Source organism: Colias croceus, chromosome 14 (assembly GCF_905220415.1).
Source record: "Colias croceus chromosome 14, ilColCroc2.1".
NCBI classification, from domain to species: Eukaryota; Metazoa; Arthropoda; class Insecta; order Lepidoptera; family Pieridae; genus Colias; species Colias croceus.
This window is the reverse complement of record NC_059550.1, coordinates 6371098-6389569: the sequence shown is the minus strand read 5'-3', so window position 1 is coordinate 6389569 and position 18472 is coordinate 6371098. Positions and strand designations below refer to the sequence as shown.

At 32.1% G+C, this 18472-nt stretch overlaps 1 protein-coding gene across 6 annotated transcripts in view; it reads left to right on the top strand.

Moving 5' to 3' along the window:
- LOC123697382 (apoptosis-stimulating of p53 protein 2) overlaps positions 1-18472 on the top strand; it is a 205491-nt gene that overhangs the window by 149342 nt on the left and 37677 nt on the right. For 2 of the 6 annotated variants that reach the window (XM_045643876.1, XM_045643874.1), the window contains exon 1: positions 2084-2731. The exons of 3 other annotated variants lie outside the window; for them this stretch is intronic. In XM_045643876.1, the coding sequence (XP_045499832.1) occupies positions 2099-2731 (633 nt within the window). In that variant the 5' untranslated portion in view covers positions 2084-2098. Of the gene's footprint in view, positions 1-2017; positions 2732-18472 lie in introns of those variants that run through there. One more of the 6 variants, XM_045643873.1, reaches the window with a different exon arrangement.

The window sequence follows — 18472 nt, the reverse complement described above, 5'->3', positions numbered from 1 at the left end:
TACAAGAATTGGATTCTTTCATCATTGAGTTCGTTATGCATTATTTATTTACCTGAATTATTTATCCTCCTATTTCAGTTTTCGAGAAAACGTGCTAACGAATCTTATAATGAAATCCGTCGACATTTTCCCATTTATTTGTGATACACCGAGGGTGACATTCTTGTTAACCACAGCGATGGTGCTCATGAAATATATCGGTAGCGCCTCGAGGATTAGATCTGAGATTAAATTTTGTGCTGCTTCACTGTTCGTCTCAGCTTGAAAATTTCCTCTTAATTGAAATTTTATTTTTATCGTCTTATCGCCTTATCGCTTTTCTTTAATCGCATTTTGTGCGACTTCTCGGCGCTCCATTGCAATTACTTTTCTGCATTTCATCATTACCTTCGCGAACACGTGATATTTGTTTTTCCTTTCATGTAAATACTCTGTTTTACTCAGGAAAAAATGGAAAATCAAATACGTAACTTTTATAATTTCTCGCAGATGTAACATCTGCTCCGATGTATGAATAAAATTCATTTTATAACTTCGTCTCGAGCGTAATGAAACGCTTGAAATCGGAGTTGACTTTAGCAAGTAATAAAATCCTTCATTTCAACACAATAACTTCAATTAAGTGAACTGGGTTGAAAATTTAACTTTTAAGAGGATTTTCGAGAGTTAGGCACAGTTTGGTTAGTTATACATATAAACGCTTTCCAAGGAACGTGCTTTGAGATATTTCAAAATTGGTGATTTAATAGTTGATTTAATAGAAAAGCATTCAAATCAAATCAAATCATTATTATCAAAGCATTATTATTTGTCAGGATACAAAAGTGAGAGTGTTAAATGCTTCTGAATTTTAATTGCATTTTAAGGAAGCACAAATGGATACATAATATCTAATTAATTAATTTGTTAATTAGGTACTTTTCGTTTTTACTTTGAGTTAAATACTGTAGTTAAGGATTACGTTGTTATGTACAGATTATTTAAATGTTCAAAGAGATTTTTTATGTTATTTTACAAAGATAATTTTAGAGAAGCTTTTAAGACTAATTGCACGCCTGCTGCGGAACTATGAAATTTTTTGTTCAATTTCATTCGAAGTTTTTAATTTAATAACATTTTAATAAGTTCTTTGCGAAACCTCGTTAACATAACTGAGCCTGTGTTGGTTGATGGTTGGAATTCCTTTTGAAGATTTACTTACATCAATAGCAATTTAAAATCTAATAGATATTAACATTAAAAAGAAGATGAATAATACTTTTCATTAATATGTCCTAACTGTCTTCTTAATGATACCGTTACTATAGCAACATAAAGTTTTATGTTGTGTTGTGGTTATAACATCTGAATAAAATTAACAAAACATACAATATTATTTTATTTAAATTTGCATTGCTCTGTTACTTATTCAAATGAAACTTTACTGGCGTAGTTGTTAAAAATATATAAAAGTGTACTTTTACTTATCAATTGAATGAAAGCCATTCATAGTATGTAATATAAAGTATATTACCCGTTCGTTGGGTTTTTATTAAAACTTCATCGAAATTTTCATTTCCATTTAAAGCTTTTGGTAAAGCTTTTTATGTCCGTAATGACTTCCAGCTTTAATTATATTTTATTCGAAAACTGAGCAAATGTAAAGAAAGTAAACATTAAGTAACACGAATAAGACCGGAATGTTAGAAAATCGTACAAATAAAACGTCTAAGAAAATACACATGGTAACTTCGCAATATATCCTTTTGTAGTTCTTAGTAAACGTTTTCTATTTTTATTTCAAAATAATGTGGGCAATAAGACACAAAAGACAAGTTTAATATCAGTATAAACGTCGACCTCTGCGAGCATTCGCGATACATTACCTCGAACGACTTGAATATCATGTACCTACAATTCATATCTTTAGCTGTTGGTCTACTAACCTGTCACAAATTTCTGCGTTACAATGGTTTCCAGATATATTAGCTAACAGTATGGATATTAAAATAATAAATATGTGAGTGCTAAAGTAATCAATGACGTAGTGAAAATGTTAGCTTGTGTGTGTCAACCAACGGAGACAGCCTTGTTGTTTAAAGGAGGACCGCCGATAACAATGGGACCACTCGGAGCCAACAGACATCGTAACAACACAACCGACGTTATGAAAACATTGAACATGATACCAAAGTCAGTTCGTAGTCACAACGACAATGCTAAAGAGAGTCCCAGCTCTTTGACATCGTTGCCGACACACGTAGATTCACCTAGTAATCTTCTGAACCTTAGAAAAATAGAACGTAAAGCTAAATCAACAAAAATTTTAGTAAATCCAGTTTGTTCAGATAGCATCGTTACAAGTGACGACAGCCCGTCGAAATCTAACTCGAAATGGAAAGGAAGGAAAAAACGGCTCAAGAACAAATGCATAAAGAGTTCGAAAGATGACAGTGATGAAGCAATCAGCAGGAACGAAGATAAGGAGAAGGAAAAATCTATAAGTTGTTTTAAAATCAAGAGCCGGGATGATAAACGTAAGAACGATGAGAGCAAATTAGGCAGAGAAAATTGTTCGAATGAAAACGCTAGTAACTTAATGAACGCCCAACCAGATCTAATAAATCATTCTAGTAATAACAGTAAGGAGAGATTGGTTGATGAATCTACGATGACGGATAATGCGCTTTTAAAGAGCGACCAGGTGGACGCTGAAAAGACTGATAGCTGTACTCTTGTTAAGAGGAACGAGGTAAGCTTTGCATTAGTACCTAATTATTAGTTTGTATCAGAATGCATTTATAGGGATTCTTTTCATACTTTTCAAGTAAGTTTTGTGTTAACATATCGTATTATAGTGTGTACGTATAAAATTACAAAGAAGTAATTTACTTCTTTTAGTCACTTCTTTTTTAAAAGATACTGAGGTGGATAATAAATACTTATACTCGCTTCTACTAAAGATAATTTAAATCATTTTTAAAAACTCTTATAAATAAATATGGGTCAAAATAGTAGTAGCTATGTACATATTTCACGTTGCGTTAACATTACTTAAAAATAAAATTATTCGCCTGATCTTATACACTGATGATATAGATTATGCTTTATACATCTTTATCCAATCTCCTTAGTCAGTGAATGCATGTTCAATCTTATAGAGAATTGAGTTCATTATCAGAAGCATTCCGTCCGCGTCAGACTGTGGTTCAATCTCTATGCTAATGAGCCCCTCAAACATTCCAAATACAATTCTTTTATTCCTTGTCATTCTATTATTTCTATTACGGTAATTATTATTTTACATTTTATTATAGAAACGGAAACTATGAAATTTTTTAAAAGTATTAAAAGAAAAGAATTCTAGCTCATTAAAGAAACGTTTGCTTGAAATATACGAATTGTTTTTAAAATATGTTGGCTGTTTCATTGCCACGTTAACGGAAATTTAATTTTCTTTTGCCTTTTATAGCCTAGAATGTTCTCATTATGGGACTATAAACGTTTGAAATTTTCAACGACGAAAGAACGAAGTTACAGTGTAGTGGTCCAGCAAAATGGGTTAACACCAATATAGGCGCTAGAAACTGTTGGTAAAATAACATCTAAAGTGTTTTTGCAAGCTCACAGTCGTTTAAAATATTTTGATTCCAATCCTAAAATGCTGCTAGGTAATTGAAATAACATTTTTCGATAAAGTTATATTTTTCTTGTAAAATAATTATACGATTTCGATTTGAAAAGTTTATGTAAAAATAAAATGCTTTTATTATATTACTTTCCACTGATTCATTATTTGCACGACGAGAAAATTGTTATTTATTTACGTGCTTTCGTTATATAAGCCAAGGTTGGGTTAATCAAGCACTAGTGTCATAGTAACAGCGGCAAAGCTGTGACTGTTTATTTTTTATGTTCCCTAACATTGAAAAGTAAAAGCCATTCTGAGGAAAGCGCGCAGTCACCTTTCTTTGAGGAATTGTGAAAAGAAAACGAGTAGCGATGAGTGTGTACGACGTTGTAGCGTTTATAGGTCGGCGTTGTCAATGTAGCTTTGTCGATTATTTCCTATAGATTGCTATTATTATAATAGATTGAATGATGGGTCAGTATATTGTAGTGTTGATAGGAGATTTAAGGAAATGTATGAGGTTTTCTGTATTGTGTTCGTAAAATGTGTATGGATTGTAATGCGGTTGGTATGGTTGTTTAATTGAACAATAATAAACCTTTTGAGTTAACCAGTGTACTTCCTGAATTGGTTGATTACATTAATGTAGAGTGCGAATTTAAATTGTGTATGAGAACAGTGTCCTACTAATTGAAATTGACTTCAACAATAATAACTTTGGAAAGATAAAAGAATTAACTACTAGACAAAAACGAGCAGATTTCTATACTTTATTCAAATGGTAAAAATGGTTGCGTTAATGTTGAGAAACATTTTATGCAAATTTTAAAATGTCTACGTGGATTTTCTAAGAAAAAGATAGAGCTCGGAAAAAACGGTATCCTAATAATTATAGTCACGTACTTCACAGTACTTCAGAGAGCCATTATTTTAGCAAATTGTCATTTTATATAATGTTATTTATTATACATATATGCGTAGGTGTAATTGCAGGGATCGAAATTGGTTGAGCAAGAACTTGGTTCTTACAGAGGGAAGTAAAATTATGTTGCGCCGTATGTGTCCATCGATCAATATAAATTGAGTTTCGTCAAGGCTTCGACAAGGCTTTTTTCAAGCACTTTTTTGTTTCATGACTTATTACCTACACGGAAATCGGGTTGCCGAGAGATTAAATAGTAATTTAATTCTGAAGTTATATTCACGTTGAAAATGTTTACCAATTGGGAACATTCGTGGCAGAAAAAGTTCAAGCCATTATTTGTCGAAAGCTTTTTATTTTCTAATTAAAACTTTCTCATTTGTTTACTGAGATTCTTTAGAACCGCGAGCTATTTGGTTGACGTATTTGCATTTGTGAGGTCTCTTTTATAGCTGTCGGCTCGGAATCACGTGTAATTCCGTGGTTCTGGGTTATTTTAAGCGCAATACCCAGTTTATATAAAATTATGATAAAACACATTTCTTTGCATACTTATTTTTTAATTTCTCTTATGTACCTATTTAGAAGATTAGAATTTGAAGATAAAGGTCGAGCCTAAATAATTTCTAAAGCTCTACATTAATACGTTATTCAAATATATAATTTTATCTAGTTTGTGCGTTTGAAATAAAATACGCTAAACCTCAAATAAATATATAGGTATAAATATAACGGCTATCAACATTTAATACTGGTAGAATCTGAATATTAACTCAACAGGCACTCAAATTTTAATTACTTGGCACACCCCTTCGACCCTTGGTGACGTTTGCTTTGTCTTCTATCTTCCAGAGTTCTCTTATTGACCATTTTAATAAGGAAATTCCTATGAAAGTTATGCTAATTTTTGGGGTATTGATATTGGAAATCAATCTGCAGTTATAGGTAGTTCAGGAGGTTTAATCTGAATTAGTTTTCAAATGGTTTGACTTAAAATTTTCTATGATATTCTATGAAATGGTAAAGTAGATGTAACGTAAATATAACCGTAAATTTATCATGAATACGGAAGTATTAAAACGTTATAAACCCTTGTTAAAAAGTTAACCTTTCCTGTTACCCTTAATTCCATTTCTGTTATTATAACACATAGGCATATAAAAATATATGAAGTATTAAAAAAACCTTTCACAAACTTTTGAAGCAAATAATTGGTTACTGTAGAGAATGAAACAACATAAATGACGCAAAATACTTTATTGCCAGTTTCAATTTTCATTGTGTCGAAAGAATTATGGATTTGTTTTTGAAGGTACTCATGAATAATATGTACTTTATTATACATAGATAAATAATAATATCAAAGGCATATTTTGTTTGTATTATGATAACAAAATGTTATTGTATTATAGTTATTAAGTTGCTTCAGCTTTAATCAGTTTTGAAGTTCACTCGACCTAGCGCTGTCGGCTTTGTTACCAACTCGTTATAAGTTCATTATTAAAAGTATGATATACGCGTCTATAATTTGTGAATATTTAATAACTTATGGGCTATTTAATGGATTCGTAGAATTTTAAGTAGTTATTTGGGATTATCCATGCAAACAATAGAAAGTTGTTAACAATAGAAAGTTATTTAATAAACTAGCATTCCGCCCGCGGCTTCGCCCGCGTTTAAAAAAACCCGCATAGTTCCCGTTCCTTTGGGATTTCCGGGATATACATATATGTTTATCCAAGTTACCCTCTATATATGTATACTAAATTTCAATGTAATCTTCAGTAGTATTTGCGTGAAAGAGTGAGTAGGTACATCCATCCTCACAAACTTTCGCATTTATTATAAGTATTACATTTCCCAACGTGTAGAATCAACAAAGCTAAAAACAGTGTAATATTTATGGCTATTAAAATATTATATAATATTAAATAATACATCATTTATTTTGATAAGGGTTAATACCAAGGTACAAATAAAGAGCTTTTTGTAGCGGTGGTATTTTAATTTCTTTTTTTCAATAAAAAAACGCTTATTGTGACATGACTGTAATAGTTAGAGATATGCTGCCGCTGATTTTTTGTAGACAATGGTGTGTTCTAAAAAAATGTAGTATATCATTTTGTTCTATCATCAACAGTTTTCGCAGCGCACGCGATGTAAGGTAGTTTTTTGATATTTTTTTCACACCTTGGATTACGTTATCGTAATTTTAGTAAGGATGCCTATTTTTTTTGAAAATGAAATATAGCCTATGTCACTCAGAAATGATGTAGCTTTCCAACAGTGAAAGAATTTTTCAAATCTGCCAAGTAGTTTCGGAGCCTATTCAATTCATACAAACAAACAAACAAAAAATCAAACCTTTCCTCTTTATAATATTTGTATAGATGTATAGATGTATAGATAAAACAGAATTGCCGCATACAAACACAAAATTCTATATACGTATCGAGAAAAACACTTCGATAGCGCGATCTAAAAAGATCAATAAAACAGAATTGCCGCATACAAACACAAAATTCTATATACGAATAGAGAAAAACACTTCGATAGCGCAATCTAAAAAGTTCAATAAAACAGAATTGCCGCATACAAACACAAAATTCTATATACGTATAGAGAAAAACACTTCGATAGCGCGATCTAAAAAGTGTTCAACGACATCTAGTAATCTATACATATAATAAATCTGTAGAAGGGTCAATTCTGTACATTGAAAATATTGAAAAAATAAATAGCAGGGGGTGTTACTGGATCGATACCAAACCCAAATATGTGATTAAAAAAATTTTTGTATGTCTGTCTGTCTGTCTGTCTGTCTGTCTGTCTGTATGTGAAGGCATCACGGGAAAACTGACGGTTCGATTTCGATGAAACTTGGTATAATTATACCTTATTATCCTGGGCGTAAAATAGGATACTTTTTATCCTGGAAAAATACGTAGAAAAAAAATTAATCTTAATTCTTCAGTTTTATCCATAGACGTTGTTCTGTAGAGTGTAGAACCGCGAACACACGTTCCGTATTATTATAGGCCTAGCCGTATTTGGGTCCAATAGATATTTATAAGATGTCATTGTCAGAGTTACTCAAAATGGAGAAATAAACCATCCACGCGAAGACCGACATCCGCGCGGACGGAGTCGCGGGCGGAAGCTATATAAATGGGTTTAGTTCTGAAAAGAACTTTTTAAATCGGTTTAGTTACTTACTAAACGAATTATTATCAAGCGTAAATTCCGCACACGTCCATCACGTAGGGAGCCGACCGCGCGAGTAAGCCGCGCGGCAAGTTTATTTCGTGATCTTAACCCCCCTCCCGTACCCCTGCCCGAGTGACGCCTACAACGCATAGCTAGCCGAATACAGTTTATTTTTTAATTTTTTTTTAACTCGTGATATCTTTTGAATGGATTGTCAGAATCGAATAATTCAAAAAGTAATATAAAGATATTGAAGCAGTCTTAAATAATACATCGTTTATTTTGATAAGGGTTAATACCAAGGTACAAATAAAGAGCTTTTTGTAGCGGTGGTATTTTAATTTCTTTTTTTCAATAAAAAAACGCTTATTGTGACATGACTGTAATAGTTAGAGATATGCTGCCGCTGATTTTTTGTAGATAATGGTGTGTTCTAAAAAAATGTAGTATATCATTTTGTTCTATCATCAATAGTTTTCGCAGCGCACGCGATGTAAGGTAGTTTTTTGATATTTTTTTCACACCTTGGATTACGTTATAGTAATTTTAGTAAGGATGCCTATTTTTTTTGAAAATGAAATATAGCCTATGTCACTCAGAAATGATGTAGCTTTCCAACAGTGAAAGAATTTTTCAAATCTGCCAAGTAGTTTCGGAGCCTATTCAATTCATACAAACAAACAAACAAAAAATCAAACCTTTCCTCTTTATAATATTAGTATAGATTCAGACAAATATGAAAGGCTTAATTTTTATAAATTGTAGACTATGTTCCTTTAAAGCACATTAGAGTAGAAGAAACTTTGAACTAGGTCAGAAAAGGATTGTTATTCACTGAATTTTGGTACCTATAAAAACAAGAATTCTTATGTATTTTGCAAGTTTTCAGCTGACAAAAGAGGTTTATTGCGTTATTTAAATATTCAAGACATTAGGCAATTTGACAGCGCGTTATTGCCTGGGTCTGTACTAACTGGAAAATACTTTTATCTAAGACCTAAACAAACTCGCTGGGAATGCTAATGAGAAAAAGACTAAATGTAAGCGCAAAATTCATGAACTTCTATGTTTAGTGACAATTTCTTCTTATTGGTAATTATTATCAGTTAATTGTATGTTTAGATGCGACTGATTATAATAATCAGAATAGTTACCAGTATCAAAAACAGCTGTTGCTTCGTTGAAGATGACCTGCCGAAATATATTTAATGTATCTACATCTTATTTATATATATTTTGTGTCATTAGGTACAGTGTGAGAGACATTACCATAGTTTCAAATTAAGACGAGTTTATTTCAACGTCGAGTTGGATTTAAACAACTTTATTAACAGTTTAATTAAATTAAAGTAGCTTTATTTGATTATAGATAATGTAGCTCACTTTGTATTCCACACAATAGACAAGAAATGGACAAAGTTTCGCTTTATCCATTTGAATTAACCTTGATAATTAATTTTGCGTCTGCGTCTTTATATTATTTTGGTTTGCAAACTTATTTAAAAGTGAATGTAGGTAATTATTCCATAATATAAAACTAGCAAAAAATACAATTTTTGAAATTACAACGACGGTACATTAACTCATAACAATTTTCCAGTAGTTATTTTAAGTTTTCGTCTGTTTCCTTTTAGCGACTTTGAAAACATCACTTTTCAATAAATGTTTCATTTTCACTCCTATATTATTTGTTTAAGAAATATCGAGTCATTATAATCAGGAACCATTATTAACCGACTTCAAAAAAAAGGAGGAGGTTATCAATTCGGCCGGTATATTTTTTTTTTTTATGTATGTACACCGATTACTCCGAGGTTTCTGAACCGATTTACGTGATTCTTTTTTTGTTCGATGCGGGATGGTGTCGAATTGGTCCCATAAAAATTTTATTCGGATAGGCCCAGTAGTTTTTATTTTATGAGCATTTTTGTCTGTAGGTATTTGTAAATTTTGCAAGTGCAAGTTTGAAGTCGGTTGTTTTTAACGCAGTTATCACTTGTATATTTGTATAATTAAAGCTTAATCAATAACACAGTCTCTGCAACTTTTGCGGACTATATCTTCATAAAGATGCATAATTCAGATGCGGATATAAATAGATAGATAAAATTGCCGAGCCTACGCGACGTCACATGTAATTTAATATGTTTTTAAAAATATGTTTTTGTGGCGTAGAATATGCGTTATAACGAAAGTAAGTAATTGTAAACAGATGACACACCTTTATTGCCTTTCAGCAACAAACAGAATAGGCGTTCCGATTAGAATGGCCGATAAATTAGACACACTGGACGTTTTATGTGGCCTGTAGTAACGACCAAGCGTGTAAGCATCGATATTGAGTCAATACAGTACGACTGTATTAAGATGGCTAATACGCAATGCATAAGCAAGATAAATGATCCAATAAACATGTTTCTATAAATGTTTGGTTATCTTTATCGGGAGATGAGATGTTTCGAAACATTAAATCTAAATGAAATAACTATAGTCGATACATATAAAAATTAGTACAACAATAATAGCTATTTGTAAATGAGAAGGATACTATAAGCAGCAAATATATGCAGGTCGATGCCGTAAACAAGGTACTTCTGAATTCAATTGACTATTTGCCCCGTACTCACACATATGTACTCAACTACGGACCCCTATTAAGAGTACAATTCGTTATCACCAAAGTGCTTTAAGAGTGGGCATAAAGGCAGAGAATTTCTAAAGTTATGGGCCCCGCCCTAGCGCGCCATGCCGCGCGCAATCTTTCTTCCATCATACACTCCGCACCCGGCTCATCGTACTTACGTAAAGTTCATCGGACGCTAAATTAAACACAATATTCTTCGCTCGTTCTACGCGTATTTTCGGTAGTTAGTATATTAATGAAATAATTATATAAAACAGTGAAGTTGAAATCATGGCAAATTATGTAATATGATAATTTATTATGATTTTTTATTTATAATTATTGATGATAATCTATACGTATATAATAAAACAGTAAAAAAGTGTAAGTATGTATGTAATATATTCAAAAAAACAATATTAGGGAAACAGTATAGAGCACGAATCCGTAAAAAAATTCTGCCTGTGTGTTTATGTCTGTTTGTTTGTATGATTTGAATGAATGTTATATTGTTGTGTTTATATTATATTTATTATATACTAGCTTTCCGCCCGCGGCATCGCCCGCGCAGTCAAAGAAAAACCCGCATAATTCCCGTTCCCGTGGGATTTCCGGGATAAAACCTATATCCTATGTCCTTTCTCGGGTATCAAAATATCTGATTGAGTAACAGACAGACAGACAGAATTACTTTCACATTTACAATATTAGTACAACATTAGTATAATATTAGTACAAGGTAAATTAGCTTGGAGAAATATTTGCATATCTAGTGGTGTGTATGTCGTGGTCATATTGTAGATTTGCTCATTTCATGAAATGGCCAACATAGTTTGGTCAGATCGTTAAATCGTCAACGTTTCACGATTTGGTCATCGACATTTGGCCAGAACGTATAAAATATAGGTTAGGTTAGACTTTAATAAACAACGCACGAGCCGAGCGAGCAAAGCGAGCGTGCCGCGGCAGCGGCCGGCGAGTGCCAGAAGCGAATCGCTTTAACAAAAATGGTCGAATTTCGTGAAATGGCCATCCACGTTTGGCCAGATCGACGATCTGGCCAAATGTGGATGACCAAATCGTGAAACGTTGGCGATTTAACGATCTGGCCAAACTAAATTGGCCATTTCATGAAATGAGCAAATCTACGATATGGCCACGACATGTATATTACTCAGATCTTAGAGCGCGTTTCCACTATAACGTTCAGGCCTATACAAAAATGTTTCGATATTTACATTACTATTTAATGTTATACTTATTCCTAGAAACACTCTGATTTTTGTTTTCAATAAAAACAAGTTTTTATTTGAAAGAAAATGGTTTTGACTTTATAAAAAAAAATAATTATCATTCAATTTCACGTTCTTGAGCAAACGACAAGACGACTACCGTGAAACAATAAAATATCGAGTCCATAATAATTTGTTTCGTTATTAATATTTGACCATAATAATTACGAAACAAAACAAATAAATAAATCGTCACTTGATAGTTGAAAGTGGAAACACGCACAAAACCAGAATTTGCATTCGCGAGTGTATTCATACTTAGGGTTGCCAAACAGTATTCTACTGTTTTTCACTAAATTATACTTTTTACTGTTTAACAAAAAAAAAAGTACTTATACAAAAGACTGTTTTCAGCATCAAAGTGCAGACACATTATTATGTGTTACATTTAGACGCTCACAATTTTTTTTATTTAGTCAGAGGGCACACACTACAATAAATAATGTTTGTTTTGCTAAAATACTGTTTAATAATCTTCATAGACCTGAATAATGAATTATGAATATACGTACTTTATTTCTTGTAAAAAAAGTTGGCAACCCTATTCATAGTGTTTGTCTACACTAATCTACACTAACATTATAAAGAGGAAAACTTTGTTTGTTTGTTTGTTTGATTGTAATGAATAGGCTCATAAACTACTAGACCGATTTTGAAAATTCTTTCACCATTCGAAAACTACATTATCTAGGTTTTATCCCGGAAATCCCATGGGAACGGGAACTATGCGGGTTTTTCTTTGAAAACGCGGGCGAAGCCGCAGGCGGAAAGCTAGTGAATGATATGTATTTTATTTGTAACTAGCGGTCCGCCCCGGCTTCGCCCGTACATATTTACGTTTTCTCTACATGAGAACCATCCTTGTACTTCAAGGGATACAATAAAAAAAGAATTGAAAAAAAACGTGATAACGTGACAACGCGAAACGCGAAATTTTATTGACACTAATTTTACGATAGACTTCAAATAATGAGCAGGTATAACTTTATAATTATTTATACATACACTAATATTATAAAGAGGAAAACTTTGTTTGTTTGTTTGTTTGTTTGATTGTAATGAATAGGCTCATAAACTACTAGACCGATTTTAAAAATTCTTTCACCATTCGAAAGCTACATTATCCACGAGTAACATAGGCTAGGTTTTATCCCGGAAATCCCACGGGAACGGGAACTATGCGGGTTTTTCTTTGAAAACGCGGGCGAAGCCGCAGGCGGAAAGCTAGTGAATGATATGTATTTTATTTGTAATTAGCGGTCCGCCCCGGCTTCGCCCGTACATATTTACGTTTTCTCTACATGAGAACCATCCTTGTACTTCAAGGGATACAATAAAAAAAGAATTGAAAAAACACGTGATAACGTGACAACGCGAAACACGAAATTTTATTGACACTAATTTTACGAAAGATTTCAAATAATGAGCAGGTATAACTTTATAATTTACTAGAGGTCCGCCCCGGCTTCGCCCGTGGTACATATTTCGCAATAAAAGGTAGCCTATGTCCTTTCTCGGGTATCAAAATATCTCCATACCAAATTTCATGCAAATTGGTTCAGTAGTTTAGGCGTGATTGAGTAACAGACAGACAGACAGAGTTACTTTCGCATTTATAATATAAGTATGGATTATAATAATTATTTATGGGAGTTCACTCATCACTGCACCAGTGATTAGTAATACAGATTGTGAATATATTATATTATATATACCTACTATTCACAACCTATTTACGTTATTTACTGGAACAACCATAGGAATCTACAAATAGGTAGTAGGTAATCATAGTAGTAATGGTAATAAGTAATAATATAATAATTCATAAAAAAATATACCATAAATCTTTCTTGATTTTATTGATGTAACACTATGAATGAAATATTTGTATCCATATAATATATATATATGTTTGTATACCTAAGATCGTCGCGTCAATACTCAGCCCACGGAAACGAATTTATGCATAAATTCGTGTGAGTGTGATTAGATATTACATATTTATGTAATATCTAAACTCACCTGCATAAAGTTTCTGAAATGAATCGAAAGTCGTATTTTTTATTAATACATATTAATAAATAATAATTTATTATTTATTATAAATAACTAATAATTATTTATTAATAATATGATTACAATACTATATTAACTTATCTTCGAAAATTAGTTAGATATCATTTAAATATGAATCTCTTTTAGTTCTCGTTTCTGAAGTTTCAATGTTCTTTTGTTGTGTACCATTTTCAAAAAAACAATATTGAAACAATATTATTAAAAAATCGGCGCGCGGCACAGCAATTTGAGCATGGTCTACTCGTCTCAACGGAGCGATAGCGTCTGATGTATGAAATAGAATTATGTTTTTAGCTCCCGGAACGTGCGATGCAAGATGATTTCTTGCGTAATTAAAAATATAGTAAGCGCCAAAAGTGTTTTATCGTGATTAAACCAAAACTATAAGTAATTACAAAAAAGTGGTCGGACAAAGTTCTCACAAATGTTTCAATATAATTGTTTATGAAAAAAAGAACATAATAGGCATTACCATGTCAAGTAAAAAACGTAAAAGTGTGAAATTTAGAGGTAACTTCGTGAATTTTTTCTATCGAGTCAATTTCAATATTTTATGTTTTTGATCTGACAGTATAATCGAAAATATCATCAAGTTTTACATATATTTTATTTTTTATATTTGGTCTTGAATATTACACGTATCAACTAAATGTTGATTGGTGATTTGACTTTATTCGCGTTCTTAACGCGCACAATCACAAAAGAACCCGTAACGATTCACCCGGGAAAAAGTTAGGGGCCATAAATCTTACGTAGTCACCGTATTAAGGTTTCCGTAATTGCAACCAACAATAGGCTTTATTTTGACTGCCCCAATCTAGGCGGCTCCGACGCAATTTATTTGGACAGCATAAGCGACATCTACTTATAAATACGCTCACATCCCTGAAGACATACATTTGGAGCGCGACTAAGTGCTGGGAAGCGCTGTGACTCCCCTCAGTTCTGGCCAAAGGGCGACCGCAATAGTGCTTTACGTTGTAACTTCTGAACGAAGCCTTTCAGCGCTGCAGCGCTTTATTTAATTTTAAATCTAGACTAATGCTTTTCATTTGAGAATTCCGTGAAGCGGCCTCTTGTCGTTTTTAAAGCTACCTATTCGAACAAAAGCGAAGTAATAATGTCACCAAGAAGAAAAGAGATGGAACAAAACAGGTGAAGTGGTGAAGTGGGGATGGGCCATTGTTTTTCAGTGGACCTAGATTCAGCTTGTTTGAAAGCTCGTTGGTAATTATTTTCTGAATGGATGCCAGAATTTTTATAAACCAATTGTGTTTAAAACTTTATAGCGTTGATGGTTCGTAAACACTTTGTTTTGTAGCGGGATGAAACATCGCTTGTTTAGCGTTTTATGGGGAATATTCTAAGCGTTCATTTTTGCTAAAATACATAGCTTTATTTTGATAATAATAGTTGTTTCATAATAAGAAAATGTTGACTATAAAACAAAAGTCCTATCGTATGTATAAAACATTATAATTAACTGGGAATTTCTCATATTATAAAGAGCATAAAAGCTTAGGAAGCTTGGGAAGTATAAAAGTTATATTGATAGTAAATAAAAAGTTTCATCATTACTTCTTATATCTATGTAGCTTTTATCTAAACCCTCTTATATAATATATACACTACTATAATAATATGTCCGCAACCACTATATTAAAAGTAAGACACTGGTCCCGTGTAATCACCAAAGCTATATGAAAATTGCTCATTCGACTCGAAGTACTGTAGTCCTATGTAATGACTAATTCGATTAGTGTTCGTGTAGTGAAAATTTTCAGCAACGTTTGATCGATCACGCGCCACACAACGTTCCAAATTAGCTTTGTTGCAAAATTAGTTAACTTTTATGAATTTTATAACAGACTGAATTATAGAGGCTTTGGAATTTCATGTGATAGCGGGGTTTATAATTTTGCATGTACGCTGTATACAATAATATTATAATAGCTGATGTACTTTTTGTTGTAATTTTCGTGTTTGTTAATTTAAATTAATTTGTTCCGTATATTTTATGTAATATCTCATGGTTGCTTGAACAGTGGCAATTAAAATAAAACGTTAAAAAAAACGCGCACGATTTAATTCAACATTAATATTCTGAGAATGATTAGCCTGGGTTATAAAAACTTTCCTAAAATATCTATGACAGAAATAAGGTATTAAAATTAGCACACAAAATATTCATTACCTTTGTAGGCCGCGTCCAAGCCTAGCGACACACCCCTCAATTATATGAAGTGTCAGGGAGTGTGTAAAAAATAAGTGGATATTAGATTAGCGAGATATTTTCACACGATTATATCTTATTAAAGTCCGTTCATACATAAACTTTGGGTAAAACCTTCTACGAAAAAAATTTAACTCCTTCTCACAACACGCAACACGTACTTACTACGTAAGTACTTATACAGCAAAATATAAAAACAAAATTCTTGGTCATAAAGAGCTGGTTTTTGTTTCAATATTGTATCTACATTCTACATATTGAAACAACCAACTTTCATCCTCAGTGGCATGGCATCCACTTTTCAAAGATCAAATGCAAATTATAAAAACTATAAGCTATGTAAGCCATTCGGTCAAGGCTGGTAGTGCGGTAAGTTAGCGTGCGATAAGTATATTTCATGTTTTCCATTATGTCGTAACTACAAAGAACTTTATACGAGCAATTTCAGTCAACCTACACCGCTTTGAAGGTTTCACTCTGCAGGTTATTGGTTCTGTATTGTGTATGATGAAATAGCACATTTTAGGTTATGTTGTATGGAATATTTTTAATAAGGTCTACCGTCTATTATGATAGAGTACCTAACATTATTAGCGTAGAAAATGAAACAGAAAAACTTTTTTTTTATTTAGCAGTAGATGTAATAGTCAACTGTAACGTAGCATTATTTATTTACTATTATATACTATTTCTATTTAGCTTCTATTTCGAAATAGAGCAAAATAATCTAAATAAAACAACCAAAACCGACACAACTTGGTAAACGAACCTTAATACTAAACAATTAAGACGGCTTAGTAACTACCAATTTAATACCTTTGTAACTAATAATCAAGTTCCATTTCGACGTTTAGACGACAAATAATTTAAAAGTTTCCCCACGTGTCTTTAATAGATTAAATTGCAGACGCTTTTTGCTAATGAGGGACTATTAAAAATACACTTTAGCGGAATATACATAAGAAACATTAAACAGCAGTTTAATCAAATCGTGAAGGGAGAGGAAAATTTATTTCCTTAATGTGTCATCCTTGCCTTTTTGTTCTTGGCTAAGTAATTGCATAACACATGGTTGCAAGACTTTATAAGTCACGAATTTAAGAAGAATCATCTTTTTCCCTAAAACTGTTTATTGTCGAATTTATCTTAATTTATCTTGACTTGAGTTGATTTAAATAAAATATTGTTACAGAGACGGGTTGAATGATATACATATTTGATATTATATTGTTTTATTAGGTGTGAGATAACTAAGAGTTGACCGCGCAAACGTTGTTTTAGGAGGAACCCTTTTAACTGTATCGAACATGTTTCGTCATAAAATATTATCTTACCGAATGTACCAGTGTACATAGGAAACTGGAAGATTTGAATAGGTTGTGAGACTACTATTTCTATTGTAATAACATTAATATGGGAATAATCTCGAAAATCTTATCGTCACGCCTTTTAAAAGTACGTAGGCACCTTCCTTACTAATTTTTAATATGTTAGTACATATTAATTAATTATTTTAAAGTTACGTTTAATAATAAACTGTTATATGTTTCATGTTTGTTCATTCAAATAATACATTTCCAGGAAAAACAAGGGCCAGAAAGCTCACGAAATCGAAATTATTGCACCGAATTATCTCGGTATAACCATGCAATGTTAATTAAAGTGGGCAAACAAAAACTGTTATATTGAATGCATACAATGTACAGTGAAGTGATTAAATATTGTACGAAAGGAATTAATGTAAACAGAATTCGCGTATATTGTACGGCTTACTGCGGGAAAATTAATTGACAAACTTCGCTGACACGCACTCTGCAGATATAAATATTCATTAGAATTTTAAAATGCTGTCGCTATCTTGGAAAAATTGTTTCTTTTCAACTTTTTTCCATGAAGGTTGTGAGTTTAACGTAATTGCTTCGTGTTTTAATCTTTTTGCAAAAGCAACATCACAATAAATCTTTGACTTAATACACTTAAAATATTTAGGCAACGTTTGATGCAATCATTTCTTGACATTGATTCAAAAACTTTATAAAGTATATAAAACTGCCATCTAAATAACTAGAAATATGTTAAGTATATAATTATTAAACGAATTTGTTAATCCGTTGTTAATTTCGTTATTCGTGAAGTTTAATCCTCGCGTATAAATACGCAAGAAACCACGCTTAAACTCAGATTAAAAGTTTAAACGTCAAAAGACCAAGATAAAGAGAGTATCAGCTTCTGTTAAACTTGAAATGTCAAATATATTATCAGCTACACACGGATACATGGGCGTACATAATTGAAATGGATTTCTGCCGTCTCATGAAAATTGGAATATGGAAATGTAGCCAATAACAGCCTTACTTATAAAAACTGACTGATCTGTTGCTTAAACACCTCTCAGTTAAATAACTCTCAACTACTTAAACAATGATTAAAATAATCATACTTATAAACCTGTCTCAGCAGTCTCTCAACTAAGTAACGTCAATATATTTTTTTCTAGTAACATTATCGA